This window comes from Musca vetustissima, unplaced genomic scaffold (assembly GCF_032173495.1).
Source record: "Musca vetustissima isolate MV318-11 ecotype Yass unplaced genomic scaffold, APGP_CSIRO_Mvet_v1 utg22059, whole genome shotgun sequence".
Classification (NCBI taxonomy): Eukaryota; Metazoa; Arthropoda; class Insecta; order Diptera; family Muscidae; genus Musca; species Musca vetustissima.
Genome location: NW_026880791.1, coordinates 119,949 through 141,480, shown reverse-complemented (window position 1 = coordinate 141,480; position 21,532 = coordinate 119,949). Strand labels below are relative to the sequence as shown.

At 35.5% G+C, this 21,532-nt stretch overlaps 1 protein-coding gene across 1 annotated transcript in view; it reads left to right on the top strand.

Moving 5' to 3' along the window:
* Positions 1 to 21,532, top strand: part of LOC133326631 (phosphopantothenate--cysteine ligase) — a 53,053-nt gene that overhangs the window by 18,971 nt on the left and 12,550 nt on the right. Inside the window, exon 2 of the mRNA XM_061535262.1 lies at positions 9,299 to 9,742. Coding sequence (XP_061391246.1) covers positions 9,299 to 9,742 — 444 coding nt within the window. The remainder of the gene's footprint in view (positions 1 to 9,298; positions 9,743 to 21,532) is intronic.

The window sequence follows — 21,532 nt, the reverse complement described above, 5'->3', positions numbered from 1 at the left end:
CTATATAAGCGAGCTGATGCAGGGAGCCTATATAAGCGAGCTGATGCAGGGAGCCTATATAAGCGAGCTGATGCAGGGAGCCTTTATAGGCGAGCTGAAGCAGGGAGCCTTTATAGGCGAGCTGAAGCAGGGAGCCTTTATAGGCGAGCTGAAGCAGGGTACCTTTATAGGCGAGCTGAAGCAGGGAGCCTTTATAGGCGAGCTGAAGCAGGGCGCCTTTATAGGCGAGCTGAAGCAGGGAACCTTTATAGGCGAGCTGAAGCAGGGAGCCTTTATAGGCAGCTTTAATATCAGGGAGTCTTTATAGAGGAGATGAACACCAGACAGTCTTTGTAGATGAGCTGAAGATCAGAGAGTCTCTTTAGATATGCTGAAGATCAGTGATGCTCTAAAGACGAAGTTTTTAAGGTGGGTTGAATATCAGGGAGTCTTTGTAGACGAATTGAAGATCAAGGAGTCTTTATAGACTAGCTGAAGATTATGGAGGTTTTAATGACGGGCATATATGAAGATCTGAGAGGGTTTAATGACGAGCTGAAGATCATGGAGTCTTTGTAGACTTACTTAAGATCATGGAGTTTTTATATACGAGCTAAAGATTAAATATCAGGAGTCTTTATAGACGACACAAACCTCAAAAGGTCGCTATAGATGAGTTGAAATTTAGGAATGTTCTAAAGACAAGGTTTTAAAATCGACCTGAAGGTCAGCGAGTCTTTATGGACCGAGGGGATCCGAGATGAGTTTTTGTAATAAGGCTCAAGCAGTGAGGCTTTATAGAAAACCTGAGGTCAGGGAATATGCATAGACGAGCAAATGGGAGTCTTCACAGACGATCTGAATATCTGTGAGTCATTATAGACGAGCTTAAACTTGAAGACGAGGGAAAGTCGGACGAGAAGACTAAATTGTTCTTGAGATATAAGATCAGGAAACCAGGAAGTTTTTTTTTCCAGACCAGAATTTGGTTTGCTATGAGGACTTTTTTAATAAAAGATCCAATTTATAGAATACGAGACAAATTTTTAATAGGAGATCACTCGACGAACATCTATTTTTTTAACATATGTACACATACTTCTCAGCATGAGTGTTGTTTTTTGTGTTTTGTTCAAGTATGTGCGTGTGTGTGAGTCTTACCAACGACGCCGCTGCTACTGCGTCCAGCGATGAATGAAAATATTCTCATTTAGCGATTCTTGGTGACTTCTTGAGTGCTGCGCGCAGTCATTACTGCTCAGTTGAAAATGAACATTCGAAGAGATCACAAGAAGTCGAAGACCGAAATAATGGTCCAGTGTTGTAGATTTTTTGGCGATCCAAGAGATCACCGGTAGGCAAAAAAGTAGTGGTTCACCTCTAGCGCATGAAATGCGCAACAGCAGCAATAAGAACTACACAAATTCCGCACAATGTAGTTCATAGAAACAAATGTGGACAAGGATCATAAAGGATATTTGCATTAATTTTCTAATGGATTTTTCCGGCTCGAGGTATGTAAAATTAAAAAAAAAAAAAAAAATACGAAAGTGAATTTCAGTTTCATATTAGAACGGGTGATCTTAAAACAAAGTTCTAAAAATACTTTTTGGCATTTCGAGTTTTCATAGCTCATCCAACACCAAATTGTGTGTTTTATTTTTAAAAATTTTCCAAATAGTAGCAACAACAAAAAATCATTCGCTTTCCACAATGTGTGTTTTTTTCACGCTGTACAGTTTTTTATTGTTGCAGTTTTTTTGAAATACCATGTGAAAATTGTGTTTAAAATAAGAATTCAAAATGGTTCCCGCAGACAGTTCTTTTTTTTATAGAACAAGGAAATATTTTTTTTAATGTGAGATTTAAGTTGCATGCGAATAATTAAAAAACATTGAAAACAACAACTACTTCTGTCTATGGTAATATAAACCATGACAAATTCCAAACCAGTTAGCAACGACAGCGAAACTTGCATTTGTGAGACAAGAAAAAAATCAAGTTTTTTTTTGGATTGGGTATTATTTTTAATATTGTATTAATGTCTTATTAGACACATGCACACATTTTGCAAAGTGTGCAATATGATATAATAAAAAAATGAATTTTTGAAATTTGTGTTGTATTTATAAAATTTTGATTTTCGTTTCAAATATCTAAAATGTAAACGTCAGATCATGTTGACCTACTTTTAAACTGGTTTAATATAAACATCAGCGGATTTACATTTTTTAGTATGAATGAAAAAGAAATGTAAAAGAGAATTTTCGAAAGTTTTTGTAGTATTAAAATTAATTAGGTGAAAGGGATTTGATGGAGAAGGGAGAGAAGGGCTAAATGGGATCTTTATTAAGCTGTGATGACGACTTTATTAAGCTTTGATGGCGATGTAAGGTGAATCTTTATACTCTTGACGCGACGTTTTATAGGCGAGCTGAAGAGATCATTCATACCCGGGCTGAAGAGAGCCTTTATAGATAAAATGAAGGGCGAGGAGGAAAGAAGACGGAGGCATTTATGGACGATCTGAAGGGAGTCTTTATATGCGAGCTGAAGTGAGTCCTTTTAAACGACGTGAATAAGCAGAAGGGAGCCTTTGTAGGAGATCTGCAATTAGCCTTTGTAAGAGAGAAGAAGGGCGAATCAAAGGGAGCCTTTATAGGCGAGCTGAAGGCAGCCTTTATAGGCGAGCTGAAGGTAGCCTTTATAGGCGAGCTGAAGGGACCTTTTATATGAGCTGAATGGAGCCTTTATAGACGAGCTGAAAGGGACCTTTATGGACGTGCTGATCAGAGTTGAAGGGAGCCTTTATAGGCAAGCTGAACTGAGTCTAATTCACGAGTTGAGGGGAGTCCTTACAGGAAGGTTAAGTGACTATTGATAGTCTTTATAGAGGAGATGATCGGAGTCTTTGTATGCTAGCTGAGGCAGGGGCCCTTTATAGAGTATCCAAAGCAGGGAGTCTTTATAGGCGAGTTATAGAGAGAAGTCAAAGAGTCGTCGTCGAGTAGGCGACCTGACGTGATTTTTTTGTATAGATGAACTGAAATAAGTCTCTTTTGACGATCTGAGAGGAATACTTCTCGACTTTCCTCACCTTATCTGAAGGTTCCTTTTACAAACGTGCTCAAAGGAAGGATTTCTACACCATCGGGAGAGCTGAATACCTAGATGATGTGCTGAAGAAGTCTTAATAGAAGAACTGAAGATAGTGTTTATAAATAGGTCTGAATGTCTGAGGCGATTATACAAGACGATCTGAGCTGTACTCAGTCTTACACAAGAGTCCTTACAGGCGAGTGAAGTGACTATTTATAGTCTTTATAGAGGAGATGATCGGAGTCTTTGTAGACAAATTGATCAGGAGACAGGGGCCCTTCTCTGCTTCGTAGAGTATCCGAAGCAGAGAGTCTATAAGCGAGCTGGATCGAGTAGTCTTTATAAGCTTGCTGAAGCAAGGGAAGGGTTAATAGTCGACCTAAAGGGTGTCTTTGTTGACCAGCAGCGAGGTGAAGATAGGGAGTATTTATAGACCAGATAAGGGGAGTCTTCAAAGACGAACTTGAGTGATTCTTTGTAGACGAACTAAAATAAGTCTCTCTTGACGAGCTAGGAGAAGTTTTTTTTTTCAATTTCCCTCACCCGACCTGAAGGTACTTTTTATAAATGTGCTGGAAGGAATGATTTTTACACGACTGGAGAGCTGAATACATATATGATCAGCTGAAGAAGTCTTAATAGAAGTACTGAAGGTGGTGTTGGTGGTGATATTTCTATAAACTAACTGAAGGCTGAGCAAGGGCTTATCGACGAGTCTTTACATTACGATTTGATATTGAAGGATTCTTTATGGATAAAGTGGGGGTAAAGAGCTCATCCCTGTTTCTCTCAGCTCATCTGTAGATATTGCTGGCCAATATAATGTATGCGCTTGCTTAAAAATCTAAAAAGTTCATCACCTGCACATTTCTTCATCTCTGAACACCGCTTTGGCGTTTCTATTATATTAAAAATCGATTAGTTTCCATCATCTATTGGTCTTCAAAATTTCATTGGGTCATTGATCTTCAAGTGGAACAACATCAAATCTATGGATGAATGAATAAAAAAGACTTAACGGTTTGATTAACCCCACGCCCTTCTACACAAAACTTTGATTAACAGGAAATTTACAAATTGTATTCAAAAAATCACTTTCCAAAATACAACAACAACAAAACACACACACTCGTACAAAATTGAATACGAAAAAAGAAAGGTGATGTCTGGTGATGATGCGACTCTTCTGGCTGCTTTAAATCCCATAAAGTGAAAAGAAAAAACATCGGAGAATGAAACAAACCGGTTAAGATTTACATTTCATGGAATACATTTCATTGGGTTTGCTGTTCGTTTCGGTCTTTTTTATATGAAGAACTATATAGACAAACATGTGTTGTTGTTGGTGCCATCATGCACCGCTCGTATTTTATGGACACGTTTCTGATGCTACTTCTGTTGTATCTTTTAGGAAAATGCCTATTTTTAAAGTACAGAACCGCACTCTCCCTCTTCTCCTCCCCCACATTGCTGTATCACTTCTGCTGTTGACTTCTTTAAAAAAGAAATGCCGCTATTTTTTCTTTATATGGTTAGTGTTGTATTTGTTGTTTCTTTTTTATATACTCTTTTATATAATCTCTATGTTACCTCCTGCTAAGTTTTCACTTGCAAATAACATGTTCTAGGTAGCGTAGAAGAATGGAAAGTTGTCGATGTTTCGAGTTGACGATGATATGTTAATTTGATTGATTTAGAAAAGGAGATTTTTTTATTTGCTGCTTAAAAATTTTAAATAGAAAAAAAAAACAAAATTAAATTTTATAAATTGTTTGGTGGTTGCAAAATGCTCCCGTTTCAACGGGAAAAGAAATACCATTTTCAGATCTTCGAAGAATTACTTCAGGATTTTTCTGAAGTAATTCTTGTCTTCAATGATTATAAAAATTCGACTACGAGTTTGCTCAAAAATAGCTTCTCACTTAGTGTTCCAGCTGTTCCAAACATAATTCAACTTCAACTATAATCTTCAATTATAATTTACCTAGTTTTAAGGTAGCAGATAAAGACTAGCTTCCTATTTGAGACTCATTGGACTTAAGTTTGGTAATAAATACCGCAGCCGTGGCATATTCTTGACTACAAGTACCTTATGTCCTCTACTCGACTATAAAGACTTCTTGATCTTCAGAACGAACATAGTAAAATCGTCTTGACTTTTAGCTCCTTCGTAAATATTGTAGTGTTTGGTCTATGGAGAATCCGCCCCTTTAGAGATAACAAATCATTCTGCTGACTTGACTTTTATATAAAGAAGTTTTGGCTCCAGTTTGACTATAAATCTTACATAGGCTTCATATTTCTTTTTTTGTCTACAAGGATTCTCCGACTCTAAACTCTCTATGGTTTATTATGACTGGTCAACCTCAGCTGATCTATTAAGAGGCCCATTTTAGTTCGGCTACAAGAAATTTCAATATGATCATCTATAAAAACTGGCCTAAGCTCTCTTAGCCTTTAAAACAACCTAAAATAAACATTTCTTTTTTTAATTTTTTGGAGCTAAAAAAATGTATGGCATTTTGCATAACCAACGAGATAGACCCTTGGTTCCTTTGAGAATATGCATAGATTCACTTTCTGAGTCGATTTATGAGTTTCCTTTGGTCCGTCCGTCCATCTGCCTGTCCATGTTAAATTGTAAACAAAGTACAGGTCGAATTTGTCATCGGAATTGTATAAAATTTTGCAAAAATCACGAAATTGGTAAAATGGCAAACACTACTCAAATTGGGAAAATCGGTTCAGATTTAGATATAGCTCCCATATACATATATTTTAGTCCGATTTAATGTAAATTATGCCCCAAAGTCACTATATATCTTTCGATTAGCACGAAATTTGGCGTAGCGTACTGAATCGAGTCTAGTAGAATGTGTGCAAAATTTCTTGAAAATCGGTTCAGATTTAGATATAGCTACCATATCGACGCCTCCGAACCATAGTATGCTAAGTCTGAAAAGTGATTTTTTCAGTAGAAGCTTTCAAAGTATGGAAGTTTCTTTAATCGTACGTGCCATGCTAAGTACATTTTTGCTTATAACTTTGGTTTGGATTGGCCGATGATTACCAAAATTTCAGTGAATTTAAATTAAGGACCGTAGAATCTTAAAACGTAAAGAACTTTAAAACATGCTAAGTCGTCTTAGCATACTATGGTTCGGAGGCGTCGATATGTATTTTTTGGTCCGATTTAATTTAAATGGCGCACTAAAGTCCCTATATAAATTTCGATTAGCACGAATTTTGATAAGACGTACTGAATTAAGTGTAGAATGATATGTGTTAAGTTTCGTGAAAATCAGTTCAGATTTAGATAGATCGCCCATATATATTTTCTTTCGTTTTTATGTAAATGGGGCACCAAAGCCCCTATATTTCCTTTGATTTGTACAAATTTTGGCATAGTGTACTGAATTAAGTCTAGAATGATGTGTGCTAAATTTCATGAAAATCGGTTCAGATTTACATAAAGCTCCCATATATATTATTTTCCGATTTTAATTAAATGGTGCACTAAAGTCCAAAGTTAGGCGATTGGTGGAGGCACAGACATATCTCTCATATCTTGATCACCAAATAATCATCAGGTGTCCAATTGGCATAAAAAATTGGACATGCCGATGTGCAGCAGCATACCGAATATCGTATGCCATGTTTGCTTTAAATATATTTACATAATTTTGCCCCATTGTACATAAACGACTCTAAATCTGCCCCAATGAAAAGAGGTGTCTGTTAGGATCTGTTGAATATACCCAAAGTGGTGAAGCGTATCATATAGTCGGCCCCGTCCAACTTTTCTGGTTTTAAATGATCTAAGGTAAATATTATATTGACCAGGACTACCTATAAGGACTATACGTACGAGCTGAGAGAAACCGGAATAATGGACTCGTCTATAAAGACTCATCGTCTAAAGACTGTATAGTCTGTTTTTCGACTCTTTTAAATGCCAGACCTTCATCTCGACCACCTACAAGGACTCTCTCTTCATCAGCTCTGTCTATAAAAACCTCGATTCAATTCTTCTATAACAATTTGTCCAGCTCTTCTATAGTGACATTATCCAGTTTGTGTAAAAATTTTGAAAATATTACCTTCAACTCAGCTCGTCTATGAAAGACTGCTTTCAGATCGTCTATGAATGACTCCTTTCAGATCGTGTATGAAATATTCCCTTCACCTTCCTTATATTGTCCATAAGGATTACTTTCGTCATAAATGATTTCATTCTATGCGACGTTACAAAAAATCCCAAACGAAAAAAATAATGAATAAATCAACAATTTAGGTCACCTACCGAATGCCCCAAAAAATTCAGCCCCGGGTATCGAATTCGAATAAACTGTCGTTTTCATATTTATTAGTTAAAATATAAGTCAAAGAAAAACATTTGTCATTATTTGTAGCCATGGCTGCAGTTGAATTGTAATTTCGGTGTATATGCCTCATTAAAATCATCATAAATATCATTATGGGAGTAATTATTTTTTCTGAATTAAAAAAATTAAAATAAACTACATCTTAACACACAGAAGCCACCAAACCTAAATGACTCGTCATTTAAAATTAAATACAAAAAGAAACAGGTGTTTTGTTTTTTTTAATTCATGTCTAGCTACGCAAGAAATTGAAAAAAAATGCAGACATGACAGTTACACATTTTACAATTTGATTTTCTATTTTTAAAAATGTGTGTGTGTAGGCAAATTGGCAAATATCCACAAATCGATGACCAAGAACATTATCATAATCATCATCAGAACCCCATTATAAATATCACTGTCAGATTTACATATCAAGAATGAGAGACATGACGAACGGTTTTTGGGGTTGGCAATTTTTCACTTTTACTGGACATGCCTCAAATATGATTTACCATTTAATTTGATTTGTATTCGCCTTGATTTCCATGCTTGATTTGTAATTTCTGATTGGATCTGAATTGGCATGGTGGATTTAACAGCTGTCAGTTGGTTGGTGGGCACCCACTTGTCCCAAAGTCAAATTAATCTCGTCAGTGGTCATTTGTTTTTCTCTCTCCCTCTCTGCTAAGGAGGATTTATTTGAACGACCTTTTTACGATTGTTAGAATTTGGTAATTTTCTTAATTTTGTGAAATTCATTTAAGCCAGCATGGCCTACAAGTGTCGCATTAATCATGATACCTCCTACTGGTCACTATGTAGCTTGTAGGCTGGTAATATCCTTTTAGGAATTTAATTACTCAGAATAAATGACGTGTAATTTTTCTACAGAAATAATAAATAGCTCATTTGAAGTCTGAAGCTAACAGTTAAACACAAGCTGAAGTAGGGAGCCTTTATAGGCAAGCTGAAGCAGGGAGCCTTTATAGGCGAGCTGAAGCAGGGAGCCTTTATAGGCGAGCTGAAGCAGGGAGCCTTTATAGGCGAGCTGAAGCAGGGAGCCTTTATAGGCGAGCTGAAGCAGGGAGCCCTTTATAGGCGAGCTGAAGCAGGGAGCCTTTATAGGCGAGCTGAAGCAGGGAGCCTTTATAGGCGAGCTGAAGCAGGGAGCCTTTATAGGCGAGCTGAAGCAGGGAGCCTTTATAGGCTGAGCTGAAGCAGGGAGCCTTTATAGGCTGAGCTGATGCAGGGAGCCTTTATAGGCGAGCTGAAGCAGGGAGCCTTTATAGGCTGAGCTGAAGCAGGGAGCCTTTATAGGCTGAGCTGAAGCAGGGAGCCTTTATAGGCTGAGCTGAAGCAGGGAGCCTTTATAGGCTGAGCTGAAGCAGGGAGCCTTTATAGGCTAAGCTGAAGCAGGGAGCCTTTATAGGCGAGCTGAAGCAGGGAGCCTTTATAGGCGAGCTGAAGCAGGGAGCCTTTATAGGCGAGCTGAAGAAAAAATCGAAGACCTCAGTTCCCACTGAGGTATTTTTTCTATAGAAAAAAATCTCCCTGACATCATTTCCCACTGAGGTCATTTTTTTCGTATAGAAAAAAATTCGAACAGACCTCAGTTTTTTCGAATAGAAAAAAATTCGAATAGACCTAAGTTCCCACTGAGGTATAAATATAAATATAGGAAACCACCGTTCAGAACTTGAAGTCCTTGACTTTTCGATAGAAAAATCAGACCCCAGTTTGTTAAGGCATTTTTTTCTATATGCAAAAATTAGACCTCTTAGATTTTTCCCCATTTTTTGTATCCATTTTACTAATTCATTTTCTATCTCTCTCTTTTTCTCTTCTTACAGTCAGGTGGCACAACCGTCCCATTGGAGCACAACACTGTACGTTTTGTGGATAATTTTAGTGCCGGTACACGTGGCTCCTCATCCGCTGAATATTTCCTAGATCATAATTATGCGGTCATATTTATGCATCGTCTCAAATCGTTGGAACCATTTACCCGCCATTTTACCGGTCAGCAATTTTTCGATATGCTCGATATAACCGATAATGGCCAGAGTACTTCGATTACCGTGAATCCTGATTCGGTAGATGTTTTTGCACCGATTTTGGCGAAGTATAAACAGGCTCGTGAATCCCAAATGATTTTATATGTCAGCTTTACAAGTGTCGTGGACTATATGTGGCTGTTGAGGGCAGCCTGCGAATGTTTGGCTGCATTTGAAGATCGTGCGGTGTTGTATTTGGCTGCGGCGGTATCGGACTTTTATATACCACAGGATATGATGGTGAGTAGTGAAATGAAAGAAGAGAAAATTATTTATAAGGGAATCCTCTCTCCTTAACGCAATGGATGCATATGTGAACAGTTCCTGAAGGAAGATAAATAAAAAATGGAAAATAACTCCCATCTCTGCAACGCTTCAAAGATGCATATGTGAATAACGAAAATGAGGACTGAAATCCTTTGATTATTATAAAATGTATAATTATATATATTTTTTATAAAAAATCGAAGACCTCAGTTCTAAGGTATTCTTTTCCATAGAATAACATCACAGTTCTGAGGTATGTTTTTCTAGAGAAAAATATCAAACCCTCAGTTCTAAGGTATTTTTTCCTTAACAAATCAAAGGCCTCAGTAATTATATTCGCCCTATGAATGCTCATGTGCCATTGTAGGAAGAAATAAAAACGCCAATACCTCCCATCTCTGTTAGTCCACCTATTTTCTTTGTTTTTCACCTCTTTCTTTTCAATGACAATTTATTGAATCAATATTGATTTATGAAAATGATTTCAAAAGGAAATTTCTTTTTTCTAATTTAATAATGCCATCCACGTGCCAAAACCATACGAAGACCACCCGATCTGTCGTCAGACAACATTGTTCATTTCTAGTTTTTTTGCTTTGTTTTAAACCCCAGACTATGTCGTATTTTTTGTCGTAACACAATACCCGTTTTGGCCCCATTGCACCACCTCTTTTTGCCCGTCATTGCATCAACAATACTAGTCTGAGAATTTTGATTTGAAAAAACATTTCATGCGTGTTTTTGTTGTTGTTTTGTCACGTTTTTTTTTCATTTTCATGTTAACATTTAGGTTTCTATTGTCTTGCGAACAATGCCAGTAAATTTCCTTCCTTTTTCTATTATTCTATTTTATTTTCTTCGAACTAGAATTGTTCATATATATTTTTTATGGTCTTCGGAGATTATGGGATTTATAGAATTTTATGGAAAATATAAGATTTCATACTTCCGAGCTGAGATCTAATTACTAAAAACTGAGATATATTACCTCAGATCTGAGGTATAATACCTCAGAACAGAGATTTATTGCCTCAGAAATGAGATATAATACCTCTAAACTGTGACCTTTCTGATATCTCATAAGTGAGGTCTAATACCTCAGATGTGAAGTCTGATTGCTCAGATCTGAGATTAGATGCCTCAGAAGTGAGGTCCGATATCTAAGAACTGTCTATAAAGTATACGTGAGGTCTGAATTTGAATGAGATAAGAAAATAATCTAAAGAAAAAATACCTCAGAACTGAAGTCTGATTTTTTTCAATAGAAAAAATACCTCCATATTAAGGTCAGAGTTTTTTCTATAGAAAAAAAAAATTGAGGTCTGATTTGTTGGTGTAGAAAAAACTTCAGAAAAATCAAACATCAGTTCTGAGGTCAGATTTTTTTCTATAGAAAAAATATAGAAAAAATAATCTCAGAACTGAGGGCTGATGTGTTTCAACAAAAAAATACCTCAGAAAAATACATTTTTTCTATAAAAAAATTTATCTCCGGTATGATCAATTTTTTTATAGAAAAAAAAAATGCCTCAGTCTTATGGTCCGATTTTTGTTTTCAATAAAAAAAAATACCTCAGAACTAAGGTCAGGAGGTCCAATTTTTTTCACAAAAAAAAACCTTAGTCTGATGGTCTGATTTTTTTCTATAGAAAAATACCTCAAAACAAAGTTCCAATTTTTTCTGTAGTACTAAGCTAAGATCAATTTTTATATAGAATAGAATACCTCAGAGATTATCGAAAGGAAGGTCAGTGTCGTGCAAATTTTTCTATACGAAAAAAATGCCCTCAGTGGGAACTGAGGTCTGAGCGATTTTTTTCTATACGAAAAAAATGCCCTCAGTGGGAACTGAGGTCTGAGCGATTTTTTTCTATACGAAAAAAATGCCCTCAGTGGGAACTGAGGTCTGAGCGATTTTTTTCTATGCGAAAAATGCCCTCAGTGGGAACTGAGGTCTGAGCGATTTTTTTCTATACGAAAAAATGCCCTCAGTGGGAACTGAGGTCTGAGCGATTTTTTTCTATACGAAAAAAATGCCCTCAGTGGAAACTGAGGTCTGAGCGATTTTTTTCTATACGAAAAAAATGCCCTCAGTGGAAACTGAGGTCTGAGCGATTTTTTTCTATACGAAAAAAATGCCCTCAGTGGAAACTGAGGTCTGAGCGATTTTTTTCTATACGAAAAAAATGCCCTCAGTGGAAACTGAGGTCTGAGCGATTTTTTTCTATACGAAAAAAATGCCCTCAGTGGAAACTGAGGTCTGAGCGATTTTTTTCTATACGAAAAAAATGCCCTCAGTGGAAACTGAGGTCTGAGCGATTTTTTTCTATACGAAAAAAATGCCCTCAGTGGAAACTGAGGTCTGAGCGATTTTTTTCTATACGAAAAAAATGCCCTCAGTGGAAACTGAGGTCTGAGCGATTTTTTTCTATACGAAAAAAATGCCCTCAGTGGAAACTGAGGTCTGAGCGATTTTTTTCTATACGAAAAAAATGCCCTCAGTGGGAACTGAGGTCTGAGCGATTTTTTTCTATACGAAAAAAATGCCCTCAGTGGGAACTGAGGTCTGAGCGATTTTTTTCTATACGAAAAAAAAATGCCTCAGTGGAAACTGAAGTCTTCGATTTTTTTCTATACGAAAAAAAATCCCTCAGTGAATTGAAGTCTTCGATTTTTTTCTATACGAAAAAATGCCCTCAGTGTGAACTGAGGTCTTTGCGATTTTTATACGAAGGAAATGCTCTCAGATGGGTACCGAGGTTTCGGCGATTTGTTTTCTGTACTCAGTTGGGATTTGAGGTCTGCCGAAGTTTTCTCTATACGAAAAAATTCTCTCAGTTGGTAACTGAGGTCTCGGCGATATTTTTCTATACAAAAAATATATCTAAGTGAAGTGAGGTATTTGCTACTCCCCGGACTTCTGATCGGTTGTGCAGACTCCCAGCAAGTCTATAAAGGTCTATAAGGGTTTTAAAGGCTTCTTTCAGTTCATCTATAAAGACATTCTAGCCTTAATGTTGGTTGTAGAGACTCCCCTATGGAAACTCTTCTGTCTTCAGACTTCCTGACCCTCAGTTCGTCTATAAAGGTTCTCCGAACTTAAAATTGTAAAGGTTCTTCCAGTCAGTCTTCAGAGACTTCTATGAGTCTTCAGAGACTCACAGGCCTTCAGCTCGTCTTTAAAGACTACTTGGGCTTAGAGTCTTCTAAGAAAGACTCCCTAGACTTCACTTTACAAGGACTCCATTCACCTCGCCTAAAAATTACTTAAGCTCACACAGAAATACGATCGTTAACTCGGCTATAATGGACCCTTCTGACCGCATATAAAGGCTACCTGGGCTTTAGGTATTCTTTAAAGGACTCCCTAGGCCTAAGCCCACCTATAAATCTTCATTCAGTTCATCTATAAACTGTTCTTTCAGCTCGCCTATAAAGGCTCCCTTCAGAACGCCTATAAAGATACTCTTCAGCTCGTTTATAAAGGCTCAGTGGTCTTAAACACACCCAGAAAGATTTTCTAGCCTACCCTATAAAGATTTAGGTATTGCCTATAATATTTTCTGATCATCGTATGGGCTGCCTATATCCTATATCAGATCACCTCAAAAAATCCGAAGCATCCCACACCTCTATAAATACTCAGCCTTGTGGCTAAAAAAATATTTAATTTTCATATTTTTATTACTTCTTTCAATTTAAAACAATTTCTTGCTCGATTTCCTTATCCTTTTTCGTCTTCTTCTTCTCGGTTTTAATCAACTCATAAATTAAATCCTCCACATAGCCGCCTGACATTGAACTCTATTTTTCTGCTTCAGTTTCTAATGGGCCATGGGTGTTCTATTTTTAACGACATGACTGCTTGTGATGACGGCACATTGCTTTGGTTTCCTTAAGCCTTAATATTATCATCCGCTCAATTTCTTCTAACAACACTTAGAGACGACTGGTGTTGTTGTTTTTTATTGCCCCGGGGCGCGGGTTGAAGTGAAAGTGGTGGTACTACACGGCTTAGTAGAGTGATGGTAGATGATGATGATGATGGTGATGTTGCCTTGACATTGACATTAGTGGAGGAACTAAACGCCAACTCAGCAACATTGAAGCAAATGGAGAGAATTCAAGGATTTCAAAGCTAACCAGACCTTTTGACATCGCCAACAACAACAGCAGCAATCATTCATGGACTGTTCTTCTTTGTGTGAATCGTGACCGTGATGATGTTGCTGACGACGGCCTGATGTTGGTAAATGCAACATCTTTAGAGGCGGTTGTTGGAAAAACCCACCAGCCAACCAGATGACGTTGTCTTGAACTTGTGTTGTTTCTTGTTTTCAGGGATGTCACCCAGATGAGGTGCCTCTTGTGGAACATTTACTAGAAGTTGGTTCTTTTTCTGTGGCCTCTTGAATCTGGTCTTGCTGGCCTTCTAGTGTTGGCGTTTTCCATTTTCTTTAACCTTCCCACATTCGTTTAGGTTTTTTGTGTGCCTTCCTTTCTCCTTCCTGTTGAATGAATGAAAAGTGATTGTCATTGTCGTTGTCACTTCATGTTTTACAGAATCCTTAACGATGTCATCGTTGTCGTCAAATAATAATTTCATTTGCATAATTTGTGGTTCAGAGTGTGTGTGTGCGAGCAGTAGAAGTGAATTTTACAATGTTCTTCCTTCTTCGTCATTGTCCTTACCTACTTCTAGGGGTTATTATTTAGGAACATCCTGTCCGACATGATGTTGGTATATATTATTTCTAGCACTTCCTTTTTTCTTCTTCTTCTTCTTCTTCAACTACTACTACTTTTTTTCTATTCGAATTTATGTTTCTTTATTCTGTGGGATCCTCATAAAAATGACAATGACTTTGTAAATTCTATAGAGAATTCTGGTCTGTGGGTGTTTTCTCGTTCGTTGGCCAAAAAGAAAATTTGAAAATTTTTATTTAAAAAAATAAATACCAAATTTTTTTCTGTTGTGTGCTTTTCTGTAATCTTGACATTGTTGTCATGGTGCACACATTTTTTTGTGTCCTAAGCAGCTTTTCATTTCATCTGCTTCCTAACTTGGTCACTTCTCATCGTCTGTTGGGAATTTTTGTTGAGGTGCCTTTGTGTTTGTTGCACTAAAAAGGTCAGTCAGTGGGTTTTTTGTTGAGCTGGGATTTGGTGAGATGCTGGCAAAAATAAGCGGACTAAGTACAAATTTTTAATATGAACATTCGAACATGGAGATAAAGATGTGGAGGTTAAAAATTCAACAAAGAAACAAAAAAATAAAGGGTGCAATTTTTTTTTTTTTTTGGTATTAAAAAAACTATTTTCCTCCTCTGAGGTATTTTTTCTATAGGAAAAATTATACTGTTCTAACTTTCCCAAATGTGACAATTTTTCTATAAAAATAAAATTTAACTGAAGTGATTATTTATATAGAAAAAAAAATCTACACTACATCATTATCCAATTAAGGTTTTATCGGTTTTTCTACAGAAAAGAAATCGCAACTATCTCAATTCCCAACACAGCCGATTTTTTTTTATAGAAAACAATGTTTCAATACAACATATTTTCCCAGCAGAGATTTTTTATTGTGCTAAATATTTTTCAGTTTCCAACTGAGGCAATTTTTCCTTCGCATAAAATCTCAACGATCTATGTTTCTAACAGAGAACTTTTTCTATAGAAACACATCTCAATGATCTCAATTTTCGACGAAGGTAAATTTTTTCTTAAAAAACAAATCTCAACGAAACCGTTCTTAAATAAGACAATTTTTAATGCAACAAAATTCCTACGATCTCAGTTCTTAATTTAGGACATTTTTCTAAAGTAGAACATCTTTAAGAACTCATTTACCAATTGATGTGATTTTTATATAGAAAATATCCTAACGACCTCAGTTACTAATTGAGTTGATTGGTGTCTTTAGAAAAATTCTCAAGGTCTTCAGAACACGACTAGGGCGATGTTTTTTCTACAGAAAAAAATGAATGTATGAAAAAAATTGAATGGCCTCAGCTCCAAATTTTGAAAATTTTTTTGCTAAGAAAAATCTTCCCGGCCTCATTTCCAAACTGTGAACGAACCAAATGAAAATAAACTGGTTTCGGTTGCGGAGGAAAGATATGTATTTTGAAGACAATCCTTCAGAACTGATGTTTCTATTTGTTATAGGAAAAATCCTCAAAAAACTATGTCTAATTTGCCTATATGAAAAAACGAAATCACTCCTTGGTCAACAGTTCCTCTATAAAGATTTCAGCTCTTCTATGGATGACTACCTAGGCATAAGCTCGTCTAAAAATACTCCCTTCAACTGGTCCATAAATACTTTCATATAGTCGTCTATAAAGACTTTAGCTCGTCTAAAAAAGACTCACTTCAGCTCGTTTTGAAAAACACCTTGGCATTAATTAGTCTGATCTGATAGACTGCACACTGAACTCAATATTTTTTTCTCAAAAGAAACATTACAGATCCAGAATCACATCCATCTGAGCTCATTTTTCTATAAGGAAGATACAAATTTCAGTCCCTAAAAAGGATCTCTTCCATGGATTCTCACAATATTTTGGAAAAATACCCTAGTCGAATATGTGCTGCCATAATTCATACGTCCCATTGTACCCAGATAGAAAAGCACTTTGATCTGAACAACGCTTTGTATTTTGTGCAAATAAATTTATTTAACTCACACCTTATTTTTTAACTGAGACATTTTTGAGCTGTAGAAGAAATCATTTTGACCTCTGTATTACATTAAAATCAATTTTTTATAGAGTATCCAACTGATACAATTTTTTATTTTGCGAAATCTGAGTCTCTAAAGGAAATATTTTTCATCAATTATTTATTAGGTTGTCCCATAAGTTTCTTCGTTCTTGTGTAGTTACCGTTGTCTTGGGAATGTTAGTATCATCCAATATTTCGCGGATTTTCAGCGAGCACAGTCTTGATAAGGTCCGCATCCGTCGTTCTAGGCAGCCGCTGCGGTTTTCATCTTGCAAATAAAAAAAATCAAAACTACCGGCTCTAAATTTCTTAAAGCAATTGCGGTGCAAATCTCGTATGCCGTGTGCTTTGGACTATTGCATTATTTAAAGCAATGAAGCATAGCATGCCGTAAATGCTTCTTTTGCTTCTCCATATTGAACAGGGTAGAAACAATTTTAATAGAGACTTTGGCGCGGAAGAAACTTATGGGACAACCTAATATTTAGAAATACAACTCCTCAGTTAACTAAAATCAATTTTCACAATATTTGAGGAAAAAATAGCTACGGTCGTATACGTCCTGTCATAATTCATACGCCTCATTGTACTCAGGAAGAAAATCACTCTGAAAATCACACTTGCATTTTTGGATCGACATGTATAGATCCATAGTTCACAACGAAATTATTTTTGGCTATAGAAGTATTTTTTTATATGGAAGTTAGAGAACTCAGTAACAAAAGGACGTATGTTTACTTAATATTCAATTTTTTTTTGTAAAATTCTGTCCTAAGTGAATAAAAATCGATTTTGAGTAAAAAATACATTCGGTCGTATACGTGCTGTCACTATTCATACGCCCTTATGTACCCACAATAAAATAATATTTTTTCTTTTTACAGCTTCTCCAAGCAAATCCTATTGTTCGTTATTTAATTTGCTACTTCTGTAAAACAAAACGAATTACCCACAAATCTCACAACTTTTGCTAATCTCTTGACATTAGTAATGAAATTTGAAAGCAAAGAAATTTAATTCAACATTTTCAATCCAAATTATTACGAAATAGAAGGAAGGTTTTTACCTTTCAACCTAACACCGCCTGACATGGTAGTTCGTAGTAGAACAGCAGACATAATTCAATTTAAAAAGGATCAAACAAACAAAAAAACTTGATGCTGTATAGGGACTTGAGTACCAAGTAATCGTTCGTCCTTGTTGGGGTTTTTTTCATCGTCTTCTTTTGAAAAGTCAAAGAGCACCTCTCCACCGAAAATGTTGGTGGTTGTCTGTGTTGGAAATGAATAGAATCCGCAGAGTGATTGTTGTGAAGTGCAAATTCTAAACCACATTCGCCACCAAAAATTCATTTAATTTGATTTCATTTCGTTTTTTTTCGGTTGTATATTTCCATGGGAAAAGATGTGCTTTGGAAATGAAATGTTAGGATTTTTTATAATGTCATGTATTTTTCAGGGGTCTTTAATTTGAAAGCAGCAGCAGCGGCAGTAGGAGAATAAAACAAGATGAATATTATTTAAATTATTTTTCATTTATTCTTGTTGAAAAGGTCGTGGGCTTTTGAGTGTGTTGGAGATTTACATTTTGCCCTTGGTAATCTTGTTGAAGGCATACGATGGTATTGTCAGGTTCACAGTTTTTTTCTTTTCTTTTTTCCTTTTTCGATTAAGTAAGTGGTTGAGAAGAGTGTCATATCATCACTTACTGTGCAAGTAGGACACTTTGGCCTGTATGTGTATATGAAGATTGCGTATTAAGCGAAAAAAAAAAATACCTTGACATGCCCTTCAAGGTGTGGTGATGGTGTTCATCCGTCTCATTTTTCAATGTTCACATAAATATCCATAATCAGCAGCATTTTATTCAATGTTATATTAATAAGTTTCCTTTGTCGAGGGATGGGTGGCATAACTTCCATATACCATAATTTAATTTCAGTATTGCGTGAGGGGGAAAGGGAGGGAGCGGAATATTGTTAATGATTTTCCTCTATTGTAGTAAAACAACAAAGCATGCCATTAATTTGAATGAAAAGTGGGAAATTGATTTTTAATTTAACCAAATGAAAAAGTTTTAAATATTTTGTTTTAAAAAGTTTTCAAACGGAGGAGTTACTAAAAGCAACATTTATTAAGATTCATTGATGTTATGGAATTTTATTTTAAAATTCAACAAGAATGCTTTATTTTAGCGAGTGTGCTTCGTAGCGTATACATAATGTCGTTAATAATACGACTAATGTACTAATAACTTCTTTATAGGAAAATAATATTCCAAAAAATGGGGAATTTTTATTTTTCTGTGTTATAGGATTGCTCCCATGAATAAAATGATGTTTCACCCCTTTCTTCAATTCTGGTTAATTGTTGAAATAACAAGAAGGATGAAATTTAATACTTGTTTGATCTATTTTTAAGTGAATTGCGTCTGCCTTTGACTAAAAGGTTAAAGGCTTCTTTCTATTTCATAATAATTTTCTCTGTGTTAGATTGAAAATGTTGAATTAAATTTACTTGCTTTCAAATTTCATTACTAATGTCAAGAGATTAGCAAAAAGTTGTGAAATTGTTGGGTAATTCGCTTGGAGGATTTGCTTGGAATAGCTGTAAAGAGAAAATCTGAATTTTTATTTAATGTTGGGTACATTATGGCGTATGAATTATGACAGCACGTATACGACCAAAGGTATTTTTTCCCTAAAATATTGAACGACTTGATTTTCATTCATTTTAAGGAGTGAATTTTTGTATACAAATAATTGTCCATAGAAAAATTATTTCCCTAGAGACTTATGACGAGCTGAAGAGGAGTTTTTATAGAAGATTGTATTGCAGTATTTATGAGCTGGAGTCTTTATGTTCGAAACAGTTCCTGGGAGTGATTTCTTTTTTCAATATAGGTAAATTAATCTATATAGGTATACGTTTTTTTTATATATGAAATATACAAACATATGAAGAATTGTCTTTACAGAAACTAATCTTTCTGGGTACATTATGACGTATGAATTATGACAGCACGTATACGACTGGAGGTATTTTTTCCCCAAAATATTGTTCGGCTTGATTTTCATTAATTTAGGATTTAATTCGTCTCTACAAAAAATTATCTAAAAAAAAAATGAAGTCTTAAAGTCATAGACGAACTGAATGGGAGTGTTTATAGACGAGCTGAAAGGAGTTTTATAGTTGAGCTACATGGCAGTATTTATGGGCCTGCAGATGGGAGTCTTTTAAGACGAACTGATGCCTAGGTAGATTTTCATAAAAGAGCTGTAGACTTTATTTACGCACTGTTGGCCTAGAAGTAATTCCCTTTTTCTATTTATACAAACATCTGACAATTTTTCTCAACAGAGAAGAATCTTATATCAGGGCCCGAAGCCAGATTATTTGCCTTTGGCTCATTCGTAGTTTGGAAATTAAGTCGTAGAGATTTTTATATAGCAAAAAATCGTCCAGTTGTGAACTGAGGCCATTGATTTTTTAATAGAAAAAAAAATCTTAACCGAGATCTGAACTTAGTTCTGTTTTTTTTTTTCTAACGATAAAAAGGCATTTCTAATATCAAGACAGACAAAAAGAAATGAGTCAAAATGCTGCCCTAATAGCAAATTTCTACAATTTTAATTTGAGTGCTAAAGGGTGTATGAATTACGACAGCACGTATACGCCCTAATTTAAATGGTTTTTTTGTGATCTAAGGTTACGACTGAGGTTCGATTTTTCCCTGGAATAAAACTCTTCGGTTTATTATTGAATTATGTTATTCTATGTTAAGAAATCCTCGACGATTCAGAGTCTTCTATTGTCTGAAGTTAATTATTGCCTGGGTTTATAATATCAGGGGATGAAAATAGTGACACAGAGAACAATGTGAGTTGCGTCGAAATACTATGCAAATAGAGGATTGCTATGATGTTATTCTGAGTGACACAGGGCGTACGAATTACGACAACACGTATACGGTCTATGGCATACTTTCTGCATTTTTGTTTTTTTGTGCAGAATATATTGCTCTGCCCCAACGATAATTAATTTTTTGCGATCTATGCTTATGACTGAGGGTAGATTTTTCCTATGAAATACAACTCCTCAGTCCCCAATTCGACTCTTTTATTCTTTTCTATAAAAATTCTCATTTATAAATCGAAATTTATTTTTTTGAAAATTAATTAATAGTAATAACTGTTAAGGGGAAAATTTCTCTGTTGGGAATTATTTCCTGGAATAAGAGGATTGCTGTGATTTTATTCTAAGTGATACAGCAGGGCGTATGAATTACGACAGCACTTATACGATCTATGCCATAGTTTTTGCAATTATCATTATTTATACAGAATAAATTGCTCTATTCCAATGAAAATTGATTTTTGTGATTTAAGATTATTACTCTGAGGTTGGATTTGTTTTCCATGGAATAAAATTCTTTATTTCGCAATTCTTTTCTATAAAAATCCTCAGATGTCAATAAAGATTTTTTTCATTTGAATGTTTTTTTTTTTATTTTATTTTGATGTTTGTAAAAAATTAAACTTCGCTTATGGAGATTATGTTTTTGATATAAAAATGTCTATCCTTCTGTCACTACAAAAAAATTCCCCTGCGTATACATAACGACAGTATGTATACGCCCTTCATTATCTCAAAAACGTCTAGTAGATTAGTATACGAGTACAACACATAAGTGTTAGCCATCATGACACATGAGTTTCTAGGCAATAAAATAAACATTGACTTAAATATGTCTTCTTCCATTGCAAATTTGAACAATCATCTAATTGTTATTGACACAGACCCATACACACAATAGTCCCCATAATGAGACGCATGACGAAGGTCATAGGCACACACTTTAACAAGGACCAGACAAAAAAATTGCCTTTTGTAATCCTATTTGTGTTTGACAGCAGCTTCAAAAGCCTATCATTATGTGGTTGTGTTCTCAAACCCTAAGGGGGGAGGATGGTGCACAGAATTCAACTAATATTCATTAAATATTGACTGATGGACTTACTGATTTTAAGAGCTT